Below are 19,500 nucleotides of genomic sequence, written 5' to 3'. Positions count from 1 at the left end.
ACATTACAAAAAAATCTTTTCTTGCAACTAGATGTGACTATGAGACTATTTTGGACAATGGCATATAGGTGGAAGTGTTCTATGCAAGCCTGGGAAGGTGCCTTAGAAGGATTTCACCCAAGGGGTGCCTGGGTGGCTCAGTTGGTTGAGCGTCGGACTTTGGCTCAGGTCATGATCTTGCGGTTCGTGGGTTCAAACCTTGCGTTGGGCTCTGTGCTAACAGTTCAGAGCCTGGAGCCTACTTCAGATCCTCTGTCCCTCCCCCCAACCCCTCTACTTAGGCTCTCTCTCAAAAATAAATAAACATTGAAAAAAAAAGGACTTTATCCAACTGGAAAATGTGCCCCCTTGTCTTTTTCCACATCTCCCATATTGCTGCCTGAAGTGAATCTATCATTGCTGGAGCTTTGATAGCATTTGGAATCGTAAGTGGTCTTAATGATGGAATTGACATTCTAGGATGTTAGAGCAGAGAAATACAAAGTCCCTGGTTCCCTGGTGACAGTGGGACTGTCATGCCAGCTCTGGACTGTTTACATATCAACTTATATTGTATGACAAACATATTTTTGAGCAATTGTTATTTTGAGTTTTCTATTTTTGAAACCAAACCAGTTCATAATTGGCATCATGTAAAAGCCAAAATCAGTCTTCCTCATTTTGAAATGTAATATGCAGTGGGACTGAACACATAGGACAGTATGGATTTTTGAAACATCACTGTAGGAACTAGTCAAAAGATGTGAACTTAACAATTTCTCACTAACATTGTGACAATGTGACTGTATAAATTACATTCCCTCTCTGGGTATCTTTTTTTTTTCTTTTTCTTTCTTTTTTTTTTTTTTTAGTAGAGATCTGACTCCATTAGCAGTAGCATCATATCCTTGGCCATTTGCAACCTGGCAACTAAAGTACAAGATTAGGGAGAACACATGATACGTCCAGCCAAGATTTGCACCTAATAGGAATCTATGCATCACAGAGGGCATTATCAGCTCCATCTCAAAATCTTTCCTAAAACAGTCTCATTAAAATCCAGCTGTGGTTCTACCATTGATGATATTCTCTCTCCCCCTCAATCTCCACAGGAAGCAGTCAACCTAAAATATAATTACATGTCAGAAATATCCAATCATGGTAATTGGATGATGATATGGTGGCAGGTGATATGATAGCAGAAGTTGCAGGATATAGGGAAGGAATATTAAAAATGGCAAATTCTAGAACAAATCAATATTTCCAACAACATGCCGTGAAGAGAACTTATCAGGCTACTTTAGCCTGAAAAATATCTTGGAAATTTTACAGAAGGTATTTTAGCATACGTATGCTTGACCAAGAAATAGGCTTTGTCAAGACAGAAGCTAAAATAGTGAGGGATGCACTAATTATCTTTCTAGATCGAGATGTCTGAGTCCATGAAAGACATGAGTGCATTTACAATAATTATATTAAGATCTATTAACCCTGGATGAACTTCACCAACATTTGGACCTCTGGCTGGGAGACTTTACCCTTCCAAAATCTTTACCATAGTTTTCCCTTTTCTATTCTTCATGCCCATCCAGCAACTAGGAAGGACTGGAAAGAAAAAAAAAATAGACAAATGCTTAGCTTTGCTGCTTCTACCAACCCTTGAGATTATATGCAGGAGAGGTACCTTTTAACAAAGTGACCAAATTCCTTATTTCCTGTAACAACAGGGAATAGCCCACTTCAGATGCCAGATGAAAGGACGAAAAACTTGTCATGGAGACCTTGTTGAACAATCAGTGACACTTTCTGTAACTGAATCATTGTTGAGTGAAGGAGCCTCTAAGTTATTACACCGCGGGTACTTGGGACTTAGTAATTCTTGAGATTTCTCCTTTTTTTTTTTTTTGGTTAACGTTTACTTATTTTTGAGAGAGAGAGAGAGAGAGAGCGAGTGAGTGAGCAGGGGAGGAGAAGAAAGAGAGGGAGACACAGAATCCAAAGCAGGCTCAAGGATCTGAGCTGTCAGCACAGAGCCCGATATGGGGCTTGAACCCATGAACCACGAGATCATGACCTGAGTCGAAGTGGGATGCTTTGCCAACTGAGTCATCAAGGCTCCCGGGGATTTCTCCTTTTGTATCACCTTACTGTTCTTCTGAGAGTGCAGTAATGGGTATTAATAGGTTCTGTATATTTTATTAGTGTTGAAGTGTTATTGTTATAATAAAAGAAACAAAATACTTTTAGATAGGTATTAGTTTTATTTTATCACTTAAACCTATCCTTTCTCCAGCTCTAAAGTAAGTGGAACTATGGATTCTACCCTCCAGCCATACATGTTCCCCTGCTTTCTTCGAAAGCACCCCATATTTTAGTTACTCTACACAGTGTTTTCACCATTTCCCCCACCCCCAGGAAAGGCTTTCTCTTGCTCCTGTCTTCCAATTAGCTTAAACAACACATCTTAGTCATATCTCCTTTAAATTTACAAATTTAATAGTTGTATTCTCCTCAGTGACCTTTCAGTATTTCATTCAAACCAGTTTTCCCCACCAAAGTGGTTTCTGGGGAATAGTAATCATATAAAACTAAAATGAATGCAGATTTCTTTATATATTAGATCATCACACCCCTAAAACTGGTCTATCTAATTCTTATATCTACAGTTCCTAAATTAACAAACTTAAAAAAAAATCTGGTCCTATAGTACTGGCATAGAATTGTATTACCTGAATTAAATACTATATATTTATTACATGGGAATCTTACAAATCATCCTATCTGCATTAATAAACAGTTGCTAATACTTGTTTACTCAGAATATGAGCCATATAGAAGCTAAAATAAAGAACATAGTTTTCCGTCCCTGTAGAAGGGAATAAAAAGTAAATAAGGAATTTTTTTCAAGTAAGCCTCTTTCAGGGAATCAGAGGATCAGCCCAGATTTAACTTCATCTTCTGGAACATCTACATCTGTAGTCTTCTACAGTGAGAATTAATGTACCTACAGCCCTGCCATACCCTGAAAGGGGCTTCTGAATCCTTCAGCAAAGATTGTATCATGTTCAGTAGCATTTCTGTTTAGTGCACTTTATTGTGCCCTGACTTTCTGAGAACTAGAATTCATATGACACATAGTTCACTACAATATTTAATTAACTGTAATACTCCATTTTCTTTTTTTTTTAATTTTTAATGTTTACTATTTATTTTTGAGAGAGACACAAGCAGGGGAGGGGCAGAGAGAGCGGGAAACACTGAATCTGAAGCAGGCTCCAGGCCCTGAGCTGTCAGCACAGAGCCCAGACTGGGGCCTTGAACCCACCAATCATGAGATCATGACCTGAGCCAAAGTTGGATACTTACCCGACTGAGCTACCAGGTGCCCCTGTATTACTCCATTTTCAAGCATCCTGAATAATCAAGATTATTGGACTATAACACACTTATAAAGGTGGCAATGGTTCTCAGAAAATAAATTCAGATTTCATTTTATTTTCTTCTCCACTTCAAGAAGTTCCTGGCTGTGTCCATGTAAAGGACTTTGCATTGTAGTAGCTTGTATCTGTGCATTCTATTGAGAAACCAGATAATTGAAGGTGACTGGGAAACACACACAGCTTTGATAATTGGAACAGATTGGCAAGTAGAAGAGAAAACATGCAAAGCTGAGTTTACAAGACATTAAAAATATCTCTTCATTTTTATTTTGTGACCACAGTGTGATGACTCCAACTGGTCTTTTCCACAGATAATCCTCCACTGGTTCAGCCAAAGCAATTTTGCACTCTCCACCCCCCACCCCCACTCCCCAACCCCACATACAGACAGGGATATCTTGCATTGTCTGCATTTGTTTTGACTGTGACAACCTCAGGATGTGCTACTGGCACCTAATGACAGAGGTCAGGGGTGCTAGTAACCATCCTACACAGAACAGGAGAGTTCATCTCCTTACCACCACAAAGGCTTATCTGAACCCAGATATCAATAGTAGCAAGGTCTGGGAGCCCTGATCTATAGCGATTTGACATTTATGTTGCTAGCGGAATACCTCAACAGTCAGCCTTTAGTGTTTGGTAAACCAAACTCTAGGCATGAGACTCTGGCCCTTATGGCCTTAAAAGAGATCTAGGATCAAATCTAATAAATATGAAAAATGTTAAACACTTACTGTGGTTACTTTTTATTTTTTTATTCATATATGGTTGTAGGAATACTTGCAAGAGATAACTCATGGATGTGTAGGATCAGGAAGGACCATGAAAGGTTATAAAAATCACCCCCCTCCCTGTTTTCTTCTATTTCTCTAATAAAGTGTATGCCGATGATTTCTGTGGTGCCATGTCGGAGTAGCAGGGAGGTTTCCATTGTACTTTGTCACTGAATGCTATGGAGATATGGGTGGAGATACTTCTCCAATCAACAGAAGTCCTCAGGGAGCTATATGCTACATACACATATATCCCCAGATACACTTTTAAGTAGGATGCTTATTTAAGCAAATAGAACCAGACAAAACAGCATTGTATGCCAGTATGACATGTAAAAATACTGTTTTGTAGGTATTGCACCTTTACCCTGTGATGTAAGTTGGGCTTATATGATTAACCCCATTTTATGGATAGAGATATAACCCTGGAGAGCTTGTCTAACTTGTCTATCAGTAACTTGTGTTATCACTGTTTTGGCTGCTATTAATCATCTGAAAAGTCCCAGCTTTCTCTTGACTTTTTATGGTTCATGAGAAATGTGGATCAACAAGCTGTAAGTGATGTAGAGAAGTTCTAAGGACATTTCCTAACCATTCCTAACATTTGTTACCTATGGGATGTGTAAGATACTAGGTTGCCCCATTTTGCATTGATACTGCATCTCATTTATTCACATTGGGCTGGTGAGGTCATGTCCTTTTCCTTGAGTCACCTTTGTGGCTACAGAAATCCTGTGTTCTGTTTGGCCACATGTGCCAACATCTGGACTCTGAATTACAGTTATCTTTACATCAACTCTAGAAACTTGGAGATGAGGAAGGCAAAAACAGTGAATATTCATGACAGTAACATTTTTACCTGTTACACGTTGTTGCAGAAATCCATGAGGTTATATATGTAAAGTAGCACACATCTAAAAGTCCAGTATATAGAGAGATTTAATAAAGCAATAGCAATAAAATCAATAACACATAAACCTTTTTACACATGTATTATACAAATTTGATTGGCAGTCCACACGTAGAAGTCTTAGCTCTCAAGAAAATGGTTTTTACCATACACAAAATGTTGAAGGTGTTATGAAGTTAAAGAAATGAAAGATGAAAGAAAAAAATTGCAATACTTAATGATAATCTCTGTCATGAGCAATTTAAAGTTGGGTGAAACTCCAGATTGTAGATAGACTGGGAGTTATTAATCATTACTAAGTGCTTTGAAAGAAACAAATACTACCAAAAATCCATATTAAAGTCCAACCATCCTAATATGTACTGAGATATTATTGAGAGAAGAGGTAAGTATGAAGTGAAGAGAATGATGCTTCAAAGAATGAACCTGAAAGGGTTATTCATTCATTTTCCCTTTTGGGGGATCCATATCAATAAAGCTTAATAAGAACTAAGAGTGAAATTGCTGCTAACTGTGAACTTAATAATGCCCCACTGGGAGTTCATTAATATCTCAACAGGTACACTGAAGCATTATCTTAATTGCACATGATACTTTCAAAAATTGCCTTTTACAATTTCTGTGGAAACTGCCCTCTAGAATAAGCATTAGTGCATTTTGTATTGCCTTCCCTAGCTATGCAGATTTCCCAGGAACATGGAACTGTAAACCTTATTCACTTTTACAAAACTAAGAAGTTCCCAGGTGACTGACCTTGTCACAGGCACTGTCCTTAGAATATAAAGAAGAGGAAGCTCAAAATGCACCAAATCAATTTCAGGTCCTTCCTTTTTTCTAAAAAAGTGAAGTGGTTCCTTCATTTTATAAATGTTGAGGAATGTATTTTGAAGAGAATCGAGTTTGTGTTGGAGTAGCGGTGACCATTTGGATTTTAAAAATATTAATGTAATCACTTCCAAATCTGGACTTTGGTCTTCAGTTATTTTGACAGACGTTGACACTATGATGATGCTTAGAGGAGTGCTGTTTCCAAGTCCAAGAGATCCCTTTGCCTAGAAGTGTTTGACTTTGTAGTAATTATGGGATAAAATTAAATTTAGTAGAGTTCAATCTTGTCAACACTTGGAAAGCAAAAGTGCATCACACACTCATTTGATTTTCTATTAGAAATGACATGGAATGATTTTCTCTAGCTTTGTTTAATATATTCCTTCTTTTTCCTCCTGTTTTGATTTGATAATGGCAATGTTAACATAAAGTAAAAGCATTTAACTGGAACCAAGAACCTGGATGCCAAACACTAATTGCTTCTTGCGTCTGACATCCAAGCCTGGTTGTATAAGGGAGAAAAGCTAAGGAGACAGCAGGGCAGAATGACCCTGTTTAAAATGATAAATTTAAGTATGTTTTGCAGAGTTAGACTGAACTCTGGCTGCTTCCTGGAGGTGTCTTGAATTGTCAAGTCTCAGGCCTAAGAGAAAAAACAGAACGAACAGTTGAAATGACTCCCTAGATCCCTTTACCTTTACCTACATTCCAATGATGAGGAAGGTACTCCTAAGGACTCATGGGCCAAGGATAAATAAAAAGGGTGAAAGAAGATGTTTGCTCCCATGCTTAAAGCTGCCAGTCAGTTACAGGTCCGACAAGGGCAGGGATAACTCCCATAAACTGTGAGTCTCTCTTGCCACCCATCCAGGTAGATGAGGGATTCTGTTCTCTTAGCGTTATTCTATTCATTCGTTGGCTGGCTTACTCATTCACAGTGCTGTCCAGTGGTGATAAAATGAACAAAGTCTTTGCTCTTTGTGAGGGTAAGTACTCTCCAGGAAAGGTGAGCAGGATAAACAGATAATTACACAGATAACTAACAGTGTACCCAGAAAGTTGTGACACTTGTTTCCAAAGGAAACCACAGCATTTCAGAACTCCTCATTGACCTTGCTATGAACTCCTGCCTTCTAGAGTGAATATTGAAGATTAGGAGAGAGCCCTGTGCATCTCCTAGTGATTGCTGTGTTCCAAGAACTGGATGTAAATTAACTTGATTATTTTTTCTGTCACGGAACAAATCCATTACCACAATCACTTGTATTGTGGGGTACAAGTATTAAAAACTTGAATGTTTTTAGAAGTGCAGAGAATGTAAGTTATATTTAAATGTCTGTTTTTTTTTTTTTGAGAGAGAGCAAGTGCATGGGGAGGAGTGTCACAGGGAGACAGAGAGAGAATCTTAAGCAGGTTCCATGCTCAATGCAGAGCCCAGTGCAGGGCTCAGTCTCCCGACCCTGGGACCATGCCCTGAGTCAAAATTAAGATTCAGATGCTCAACTGACTGAGCCTCCCAAGCACCCCCAAAATTCTTGAAATGAGTTTTCCCCTGGCCTTAATTCTCTTAGATTTATAGGAATTCTTAGGATCTTAAATGTTCATATATATTTTAAAAGTTAAATTAAGAACTGAGTAAATTGGGATTTTTGTTTGGTTGGTGTTGTTTCCTTTTTCTGTTTTAAGAGTAAGATATAGGTTTGGGAAATGTCACATCTGATAATTGAAGAATGATGGGTTTATTGCTGTTTTTATTTGTTTGCTTTTCAATGTTTAAAAAGGGTCCAGATTGGCTTCTACATAACTTTGAAATGACTACTTTCTGGTGTGAGAACTATTCAAAAACTTGATTACTTGAAACAAATTTCCATCTTGTGATTATTGTCACTTTGATTCATACCTTGGGAGAAATAATTGTAGCAATGAGATTTTCTCTTTTTTAAATTTTTTAACATTTATTTTTGAGGGAGACACACACACACACACACACACACACACACACACACACACACAGAATGCAAGTGGGGGAGGGGCATAAAGGGAGGGAGACACAGAATTTGAGGCAGGCTCCAGGCTATGAGCTGTCAGCCCAGAGCCTGATATAGGGCTCAAACTTATGAACTGTGAGATCATGACCTGAGTCAAAGTCAGATGCTCAACTGACTGAGCCACCCAGGTACCCCTTGATTTTATTAAAAAAAAAAAAAAAAGACTTGGTAGAGAGGTATATTTTTTCAACTATTTGGAGACATGTATAGTAAGTACTATGAGTTCTAGCTGAAGACTGTATGTTGTCAAAATAAGATTTTAACTGATAATCTTAATTCTTCCTTTGACTATACATTTTCCAAGATAAGAAATAAGAATAAATTCTAGTTGACTTTAAACACTCACTGTGGATAAATGTGAACAAGGAAAACTATTTTCACCTCTATCATTTCTGTTTTCCTGGATATTCTAGCTGATGTAATTAAAAAATAAAACTAAATGAATTTTTATAATATGAGTTCCTTACCTGAAAATCCCAAGAAAATAAACCAAAAGCTATTAAAACTAATAAGAATTTTAACAAGGGTGTAAGTCACAAAGTAAATATACAAAATTAATAGATTCCTATATACCAGCAATAAATAGAAAACAAAATGAAAATGTTATATCATTCATAATGCAATAAAAATAGCAATTATCTAGAAATAAAGTTAATATTAATTATCTAGAAATAAAGTTAATAGTGTGCAAGGCCTACATGGAGACAGTCATAAAGTTTTACTAATAGAAAAGAATGAACAACAAAATGGATGAAAATAGTTATTTTCCCATAAGGGAAAGTAAAATATTATATCAATTCTTCCCACATTAATTTATAAATATAATGCAATTCTCATCAAAATCTTAATGGAACTTTATTATAAACTAGAAAAAAATATGATAAAATTTCAGCTGGAAAACTAAACAGTGTGATTGCCCATGGTCATTTATAAAAGAACAGTTATGAAGAGAGGATACATTCCAACTAATATAGCCTTAAACACTCTAAGTTTATAAGAACTAAAATAGTAAAACACTGTCCTAAGACTTGGAAGATAGAAAAATGGAATAAGTAGAGAATACACCCTGGTGATCCAAGGATATTTAAGGATTTAAGCTGTGGGGTACCCAGATGGCTCAGTTGGTTAAATGTCCAACTCTTGATTTCAGCTCTGGTCAAGATCTCATGCTTTATGAGATCAAGCCCTGCATTGGGCTCTGTTTTGACAGCATGGAGCTTACTTGGTTCTCTCTCTCTCTGTCTCTGTCTCTGTCTCTCTGTCTCTGTCTCTCTCTGTCTCTCTCTGTCTCTGTCTCTCTCTCTCTCACACACACACACACACACACACTAAATAAACTTAAAAAAAATTAAGATGTGACAAGGGATAGTCTTTGCCATAAGTATAGACTGCTGCTCTACCATCTATAATGATTCCAAGTAATTTCAATATAGGGAAATATTTAAATGTATTTCCCTAAATATTTCTGTCACATTGGTGGGGGTAGGGGCTTGAACAATATTCTAACAAAATATTCATGGATATCTACAGAGAATTGAATTAGCTTTGAAGATTCTTTTTTCTTCTAATAGCAAAAACTTAGTGTTTTAAAATTTAACAATAAATGTTAGGTTTAGATGAGCAGAATATTCTACAATGAAAAAGAGAGAGAAAGACAAATGAAAGGGTCAGGGGGAGGGGAGAAGAGATTAAGATCCACATTTTCGTAGTTAGTAATATGTATATCCGTATCCAAATGCACACACAAAAATGAGAGGCAAATTGTTAACAGGAATGAAGGTATTAAAGTTATTTCTTCTTTTTGTTTTCTAAGAAAAAGCACAAACTCATTCTAAACAACTACAATGGATTGTAGATGTTTTCATTCCTATTTTGGACTCATCATTAGTGAAAACCATGTTTGTATGATAGGTTTTTATGAAGAGCAGAGAATAATAAAATAAGATGAAAATTTAGTCATCTGATTCAGATGAAAAGTGCTTTATTTTTTTTTAGAGGCTTTTTTAAAGTTTATTCTGAGAGAGAGAGCACGCATGCAAACAGGGAAGGGGCAGAGAGAGAGAGAGAGAGGGAGAGAATCCCCAGCGGGCTCTGTTCTCTCACTTGGAGCCAGATGTGGGGCTTGAACTCAGAAACTATGAGATCATGACCTGAGCTGAAATCAAGAGTCAGATGCTTAACCAACAGAGCCACCCAGGTGACCCCCCCACAATGTTCTTTTTAATCAGAGAAAGGAAGTTTCAACAAGAGATGAAATGCCTACTTTCTATAGCCAGAGTGTCACTACACTAAATTTTCTTCATCAAGAGATCAATTCTGCATTTCCGTAGGAGATTGGCAAGAGGGGAGGGTTTCAGTAACAGAAAGAAAAAGTAGCACTAAGGTATCAAGGAGAGTGTGAAGGTCAATAACTGAAGACGACTAATAAAATTTGGCCAGTTGTAGGTACCAGTTATAACACATACTTCAAAATAATTACTTTGTGTGCTTAAACATTCTTTTGAAAATAAGTAAATATACAACATAATAAATAAGTGCATAGATCATATTTCATAGGTTACATAAATTCTTGCAGTCCTTCATCTCTTACTTTGAGGAGGCATGTCCTTATGCAGCTATATTTTTATCACAGAAATGAAACCCATTTGTTCTTTCATTCCTTATTCTAGCATATACATAATGTAGATATAAGTACACTGTATATAAGATGTTTGCATGATCCTAAAGGACTATATGAGTCTTAACCTGGGAGCATCTTATTTATAATGAAGAACTAGACCACATATAGTGACCACTTTCAATGGGTGCAGGTAGTGAGGGAAGCAATCTATTTCAACAGGATTTTCATTACTGAATTTGGGCACAGTTTAGAAAATACACTAGCATCGGGAGTGCTCCATAATTCTGATATTTTACAGCAGCTACATAAATGCAAATTCAAGTAGAGGACTGGATGTATCTTCATTAGCGCTGTTTCAAAGGTAGAAAGGGATTTTGGCAGTAAAGACATCTGTGCAACAGCACGAAGCTTTTACATTTTCACAAGTTGAAACTGATGGAAATGAATTGACATGCTTGGCTTCTTTCCTTTTTATTTCTTATATGAAAAAGTCTCTCTCTCCCACCCCCCACCTCTCTCCCTCTCTCTTTGTCCATTCCTTAATCTATTTCCTTTTTTTCTGCCTAGAGTTCTTATTCAGTTGATGTTTTCCTACCTAAAATTTGTAAGCTTGGGACTATAAATGAAACATAGGGAGCTCATTCTACTGAGATATTTGTATAAGCTTCAACAAGACGTTTACATAAAATGTTTGAATAACAGTCTAAGAATGATCACTAAAAAACTTTCAGTGGCTCTGTAGTCAGTTCTGTGGACAGAAATTGGCCTGAACTCTAGTAATCTACTTCCCTTCTTTGTCTTACTCTTCTTATTAAAATGTTTTACCAGCGATTCAGCAAAGTATGGTAGTTAAGAGTTCACAAGTTCACACAGAGGCACTCCCAGGTGTGGGTGCTGCTCTGTCTTACAACTTTGTGACTTAACACAAGGTCATATTATTCTACTTCCAAGTTTCAATTTCCTTTTATGTAAAATGAGGTAATAATAATATAGAATATTTACTGATGGTTGGATAAGTTCATGCATATAAACTTTTAGAACATAGCTGGCAGTAAGAAAGAGTTGGGTAAATAGTGGAGATCATTTCTAAAGTGATAATGATAGGAGTGTATAAAACTATGTCCTTCCCTTAGGACAATGAGGGGAATGTGATAATGTGTCACAGAGAACTTGGGAAGTCAAATGAGGGGAATGTGTTAACTTAGGAAACGCACCGTTCTCTGTTTGGATTATCATTGCCCCCATGTATTAATCAACCAGTCTGTCCCAGTCATCATGCTAAGCAATGTATAATCATTATTCTTATCCCTCAAAACAAACTTTTATTAATGATAGCTCATTAAGAAGTAAACTAACTTCACCAAGGTAAACACTCATGAAGAGAAACATCAGGCTTTGATTCTAGATCTTGTCAATACTAAAGCCCATTTTATTTCCACTGTACCTCACTACCCCTATCTCAGGATGTTGCTCCTCATCTGGAGACTGAGGCTTTCTCACCCTGATTTGAGGCTTTCGATCAGTGACAGTGCCCCCAATGGTCATGGAGAAAAAGTACATCGAGGGTGGACTGCATGGTGGGTCATCTACTGCCAAGGCCATATGACTTAACAGTAATACAGACCTAGGAAAATTGGTAGAGGAATGAGCTTTCAGAGGTGGTAACCAGCTTTAAACAACAGTATTTGGTTTAGGAATAGATTAATATTGAGTAGAATTTCTTGAGGGCTCAAACAATCACCTTGAGTGTAGCTTTGGCATCTTTGGAGCAGAGTTGACTATTGGGCTTGGCTTGAGCAAAGATCAAAACTGGCCTTTAGATACTTGAGAAATACTTATGATAAAGCAAGGGTGAGTCCTGGGAGAGAATGCAGGCAGAATTTTGTGAAGTTGCTCATTTTTATAGGTGGACTAATGCATGCTAGTGTTAGCCTATTGCATGCTAGTGTTAGAAGAATGAGGGGACAGAGCTTGTAATGGTCATTAGTGAGAGGTCCTGAGGTTAGGACCTAAGACAGGGTCCTAACTGATTGTTATTTCAGGGCTTCCCCTTGGGTATTTGGTATCCCAAGCAAACATTTTTTTATAGGGCCTCTTTATACGTAATTTGAACTAAAATCAGAGTGTCAGGCCTCCTTAAGTAGCCTTATCTCATTTAATCCTAAGAAAAAGTACTATACCAGGTATGGGGAGCAATCTGCATGTTAGGCTACCCTCCTGGAACTGGGTCCCTGCTATGGGGCCCTAGGATGATCCTTATAAGTATAAGTTCTAGAGCTCCTTGGGGCATCTGGTTAATCCTGTGTAAGGTAGAGGGCCTTTTCTTTAAGTGGGAAAAATGGGAATCAGACCCCCATGCAGGCTCCATGCAGGCAGGAATGCCAACCCTCTACCATCACCCAAAGAGGAGCTTAGAGAACTTTAAAGAAGGCTCTCCAAAGTGCAGGGACCACTGATGTGAAGGCCTTGTGGCAGAGAGCCTCCAGCCTGGTTCTAAGGGTGTTATTTAGCTACTTTATAACATTTTTTGAAGAGTCCATGAAATAATGCATGCAGCTTGCTTAGACATTTCCTCACAGGTGATTGGTACTCAACGTTAGACTGATGTCTGATGACATCCACCAATATTCATGGGCTTTGTCAACTACACCGATCCTATGCAAACTCCAGTTAGGCGATTGTGTTTCTGTTGTGGTGGTGATGGTTTCTAATAGTTTATAAGAAACAAAGCATGATTCTGAATGTTTGTGAGAATGTTTACAAAGTTTCTTTTCCTAACTACCATGACTCATGTGATTTCCATGCCATCCTCATTCCCTCTTCTACAGAGGAGGAAACAAAAGGCCAAAGCACAAAAGTACCGCCTTTTGTGCTGTCAGAAGGTGATTGGTTGCATTTAGGTGGTTTATAGTTACCGGGTGCAATGTCTTTGGACGTTGAGCAAGCCCTGTATTGTGAGTCAGTGGTCATAAGTATAAATAAATCTCTCACATCCGGGTGGTGTGCTCTCTCATGTGGTGCTTTCTTTTCTTTCCAGATCCCCCAGATCAGTTACGCATCAACGGCACCTGAGTTAAGTGATGACAGGCGCTACGACTTCTTCTCTCGTGTGGTCCCACCTGACTCCTTCCAAGCTCAGGCTATGGTGGACATTGTAAAGGCCCTAGGCTGGAATTATGTGTCTACCCTTGCATCTGAAGGAAGTTACGGAGAGAAGGGTGTGGAATCCTTCACGCAGATTTCCAAAGAGGCAGGTAGGAAGAGATTGCAATGGTCAAGATGACCCTCTTCACATACCTGTGGCTTGTAGTGTTCTTCTCAATCTTTACTAAACACACACTGTGCATAATCACCATAGCCCTACTCTCACATTCCCTACTGCCTGTTAAGTGAATTTGTAAAGACTTCATTTATAACACTTTGCCATTTTTGAAGAGAATATTTTCAAAAGTGTGAAACTGAAGTACTTGAAAGTATTAGTAGCAGAAGTGGAGAAAAGATGCTGTGCACTAAATTTGGTATCTTATTTCTGTGTAATGAATAACAGTGTGGATTGCAGTCTGCATACAGGAGACTAAGACAGTATTGCTAAATGTGTCTCTCCACACATACCCTTCCTCTCTGCCCCTCTCCAAAACGCATAGAATTATTTAGAATTATGAGACCCTGGTCATGGTGGCCCTTTGCTTTGAAGAGAAATGACAGTGATAGCTCTGAATTACTTGTCCAAAATAAAGTTAAATAAATTATCTAGGCTATAGCCTGTATTTAGACAAATAATCTTTGGAACTTTAGATTATTTTGAGAAAAATGGTTCAATTAAGTAGTGCTTGTAGTAGATTCTTTTATGTTTATTTAGCTCAAAATGGAAGTAAAGGGTTCAGCTGTTTGGCCAGCTGGTTTTCATTGGGCAGATTTTGAAAAATGAGATAAAATTCTTGCACTTAGAAATTCTGGCAATAAATATTTAGACTTCCCCTAATGTAAATATTGGATGTAGTAAACATATATTTAAAAAAACATATGCTTTGATGTTCCTGTAAAGTTCTTAATGCTAATGTTAGGTCCTCCATTTGGTTGTGAGTATTTCATCTAATCTAAATTGTTATTGACTGGAGTAGTTAACTAATCATAAAAGCAAACAAACAAACAAGGTGATAGAAACAGAGGTCCTTTTCATAAGGAAAGATGTCATAAATCTTGAAGACATGGTTTTGAATATTTGACTCAGACTACAGATATACCCAGAAATGTAAAGCATTGGCATGTATCTGCACATGGCTACTGAAAGCAGGCCAGGGCTTGTGTAAATCCCATGATTTTAAGTCAGTACATTATCATTAGCTCTAATTTGAATAATTCACTGAAAGCATTACTTTTCCTTCTGACTGAAATATTCTTACTCTTAGTACCTTTGACTAGATAACTTTTGATCGTTCATAGGTCTCATCCTAAATGCCATTTCTAGGTTAATATAAACTTTCCCCAAATTGCCTTGGTTCTATTTGCTTGACCTTGTATTTCTAGTGTCTTTTCCCACAGCACTTGTTACATGGTAGTATAATTTGTTGGTGGTGATGTTTTCTATTTTGCCCCCTAGACTCTACTAGGGGATCATGTCCATCTCATTCACTACTGCTGTCCCAGCTGCTGTGTTTCCAAGGGAAACGTACTTAATATAATTCAGTTAGAAATTTTCTGATTAGGAAAGAAATCCTATGTTCTGGTATCATGCATGCCATGATTTGTAGGAGTCATTAATAATCGACTTCGTGCATTTCCAAAGAAATACCTAATCACTTTTGATAATTGTGTTTTTATTTCTTTCTTTGTTTCTTTGACTTCTGCTTTGACCCAAATGCTAGAAGCCAATTTAGAGCAATAACTAAAATATGAGTGTAAAAGCCAATAGACAAGACAAGTTAAAGAGAAAATATGGGTAAAATAGTAAGATGAAACTCAGAGATAAAGTTCAGATACCATCTTATTCTATGTTATTGCTGCAAGTGGGTCTCAAATTTAATGCTGATCTTTTATGCTGGACAAAGCAAAGAGCACTACTCATTTTGTTACAAAATTTACAGTGTTCATAAGGTCAAAATCGTGTTGATTGTCCGGTAAGGGACAGGAACAAGACAAATGTTTGCTCTGGATCTTTTATAAAGAGCTATATTTTCTAGACAGGTCAGTGGTGAATTTCATATGGTTGTTTATTCCTAGTGTCACTTGGTGAAAACTTAAGATATAATATCAGAGTCTGCTGTATAATGACACTGCAAAAAGGAAAAGCCTTTATGGTAATATGGTATCAACTCCCAGCTCATAACTTTAGCTAAACATACATTGAAATAACCCAGCTCAGAAATAAAGATTGTATCCTCAGCAGCCATTTCAGATGAGATCCTTCAATCGGAGAGCCTTTGAATTGGGGATGAGAGTAACTAAAAAGCCAGCTGCAGAATTGCAAGAAAACACTGAGGGTTTAGGTAATTTCTTGCAGATTAGTTTTCTTCCTATAAGTATTATAATACTATGTACTTACAGTAAACTTAATCAAAACCGTTGCATTTGTGCAATTAATTTAAGTGAATTCACTCATGTGCTTAACAGACACCCCTGCCCCACCCCTAAAGAAAAAAAAAACAGAGAAGGGGGAAGAATTGCAATTTAAGTGGCATGTAGTACCTTTACTCACCAATGTATACATTGCTTAGAGAAAACTTGAGTGGGGAAACATGATTCCATTGCTTCTTCAGCTGTGTTCACTTATGTGGCCTCGTAATATGAGCATCTTGCTACCCCAAATGTGACTTCAGTAGATAGAGATACATATTCATATGCCACTATCTCTACAGTAATCCAACTGCCTCCTCTGATATTCAAAGAAACACCAATATATTCTAATTCAGAACCATAAAAAGGAGCAGAAAAATTTCCTTTATTGGAACTTCTTGAAAGTATACATGCTTAGGGAATTTTTAAGGGTAATTTTAATATTTTTAAGTTTATTTAGTTTGAGAGAGAGAGAGAGAGAGAGAACGCACAAGTGAGCAGGGGAGGGGCAAAGAGAGAGGGAGGGAGAGAATCTCAGTCTCACGAATCATGAGATTGTGCTTTGAGCCAAAATCAAGAGTCGGAAGCTTAACTTATTGAGCCACCCAGGCACCCCAAGGGTAATTTTAAATGTCTACTTTTTCTCTTGTCTGATGACTGTGGAACCTGGTCCTTAAAGATACAGGTCCACGTGCATGTGTAGGAGGGGTGGCATGGCACAGAGATAAGCAAGCCCTGTGGTGTCAGGAACATGTAGGTTTGAGTTAACAGATACTATTACTTTCATGCTGTAAAACTTTTGATACATGATTTAACTTTTCATGTCTCTGATTCCTCATGTAGAGAATGCAGTTAGTACCTGATTCATCAGGTTAGTAAAGTAAATAACATCATATATAGGGAATCACGTAACACCCAACAATACCAGATTATTATTAATGCATCACACCAGTTCTCTATAAATTAGTAGAGTTATTTGAGTTATAAAAATTTGAAAATAATGCAAGTGATAGATGACTTTTGCCTTTAGTTATAGCTACAAGGTTATATATATATATGTTATATATATAATTATATAATATGATATAAATTACATATATATATAATAGTGAGTTGCTATTTTTGATAATATGCTTTCATTATATAAGAAGCATAAGAAGAAGGGGCACCTGCGTGGCTCAGTCAGTTAAGTGTCCAACTCTTGGTTTTGGCTCAGGTCACAATCTTTTGATTTCGTGACTTTGAGCCCTGCATTGGACTCCAAGCTGACAGCCTAGAGTCTGCTTGGGATTCTCTCTCTCCCTCTCTCTCCCTCTCTCCCTCTCCCTCTCTCTCTGCTCCTCCTCCACTCATGCTGTCTCTGTCTCAAAATAAATAAATAAACTTTAAAAAATGCTTGAGAATCATTAAGAAAAAGAAGTTAACTGTTCAAATTGTCCTATGTATGTAGTGTGTGTGTGTGTGTGTGTGTGTGTGTGTGTGTGTGTGTGTGACAGAGAAAGAGAGAGGGATGAGAGTGAGGGATGTTTCTATGTACCGCTAGCAGGCTTGAAGGGGTTACTCCCATTCATAACCATTTGACTTTGAAGATTATGCTTCTTCTCTTTTATAAATGTCTTTAAGAGTTTCACCCTTTCAGAATACTTTAGTTCCAAAATTTACTTTAGATTTAAGTCCTGAAGCAGAGGCTACCTGTAGAACTACCGCTTGAGGTGTATCTACCATGCCCATAGTCAAGAACATGGGTGAGCTCTCCTTTACCATACTCTGATAGCACAAGTGAAGACAATGATGTTTGAAGAAAGAAGCCATCCTTCAACAGGAGGCCAAGTAATTTGTTTGGAACATGGAAACCTAGGCATATATCTTCTCTATGCTGTCAAGGAAAATCTCAGTAATTCTCCTCTCATGTAGTTGTGGGAAATATGCATAGATATTGCATTGAATATTGAATGCATTCCATTGAAATATGCATAGATGCGGCTCCTTGTTGAAATTTCAGAGAGGACCGTAACATGATTTTCTCAGATGATGAGATTTTTGTTGAATAGTTATACTTGCACAAATTGCCCTGTGTGTTTGAATGAATGTACATGCAACAGCAATGAAAGCAATTTATTGCTTAATATCACAAGGAATGAGACAGTTCACTCTCAATCCACTTTAAAGTTCAGGTTGATGTAATAACCTAAATAGCCTAAAGTAGAGATACAGATGCCTCTAAGTGAAGGTAAAAGTAAATACTTACGAGAGTATTTACACCATTAGTATATTCCAGATTTTTGAAGCAAATTCAGTTCAAGGATTATGAGAGTAAGGACACCACATGTGATTTTAGACTTTGCGAGACAATTTTCAGGAGAATCCCATGACCATTCCTTCACAATATGACACAAATAGTAATGATTTACTACTGCCATGGTATCATGATATATGTCAACTTTTCAAAACCTGAAATAACAGTTGAACTATCCTTTGGGTATTTCATGCCAATCACTTAATTAAACAGATATTTCAATTTGTCTTATAAAGTAATTACCATTCTTATTCAGACCAACTGTAGAATTTATTTTTATTTAATACTTTATTTTAGCCTAGAATATTTTTTCCTAGAATAATTTTCTAGAATAATTAGGTGAGACTTAATTGACAATTAATAACTTTTATACAGCCCTTAGTCTTTTAAGATCTCAGAACTAGTTGCTTATTACAGGATTCTGTGCTCTCTGTCTTCTGAAATGCAACATTCTCCTTCGTTGTGTATGAATTGTCAGTCTTCCCCATCCTCCCATAACCTCTATGAGGTCAATGATTTTTGCCTTACACCCCTATCATCTACTGCAGTGTTTGACATATAAAAGGCATTTAATAAACATTTAAGGGAAGGAGAGAAGGAAGGATGAATTGCATTTCTTCCTTTGCCCTTTAGAAAAACAAAGCCTGTAGAAGAAGCACTTTTGACATAAAATTTCATGATATATAATTTTGTGACTTGTGGGTCACACGACATTCTTCTCTCTTATGATCCCCCCACAAAACTTAAAGCAGTATGATGCAACAATCTGTAATTCCCAATGCCTCCATCTAAGGTGAATTTCAGGATAAACTTTCCTTTCCTTTCCTTCTTCCTTCTTCCTTCTTTCTTCTTCCTTCTTCCTTCTTCCTTCTTTCTTCTGTATGCCTGTCTCTGTCTATGCCATGGTGACTATAGAAAACTTAGAGGCATTTTTATATGTAGTTACAGTATTTCCTGAATGAAGTGTTCAGTGGTCCTAGTTTAAATACAGGCATTAAACATTCGAAGTCTAAATTTCAAAATACAAAATCACAAGGACTCTCATGGTATCAT

The 19,500-nt window shown here is 37.2% G+C and overlaps 1 protein-coding gene across 4 annotated transcripts in view; it reads left to right on the top strand.

Annotated features, from left to right (window-relative positions):
* The window catches only part of GRM7 (glutamate metabotropic receptor 7), an 898,633-nt gene that overhangs the window by 273,856 nt on the left and 605,277 nt on the right, over nt 1-19,500 (top strand). For all 4 annotated transcript variants that reach the window (XM_058726145.1, XM_058726142.1, XM_058726143.1 and 1 more), the window contains exon 2: nt 13,636-13,852. In XM_058726145.1, coding sequence (XP_058582128.1) covers nt 13,636-13,852 — 217 coding nt within the window. The remainder of the gene's footprint in view (nt 1-13,635; nt 13,853-19,500) is intronic.

The sequence above is a fragment of the Neofelis nebulosa genome, chromosome 4, assembly GCF_028018385.1.
Source record: "Neofelis nebulosa isolate mNeoNeb1 chromosome 4, mNeoNeb1.pri, whole genome shotgun sequence".
Lineage (NCBI taxonomy): Eukaryota > Metazoa > Chordata > Mammalia > Carnivora > Felidae > Neofelis > Neofelis nebulosa.
This window is presented reverse-complemented; position numbering and strand designations above follow the sequence as displayed.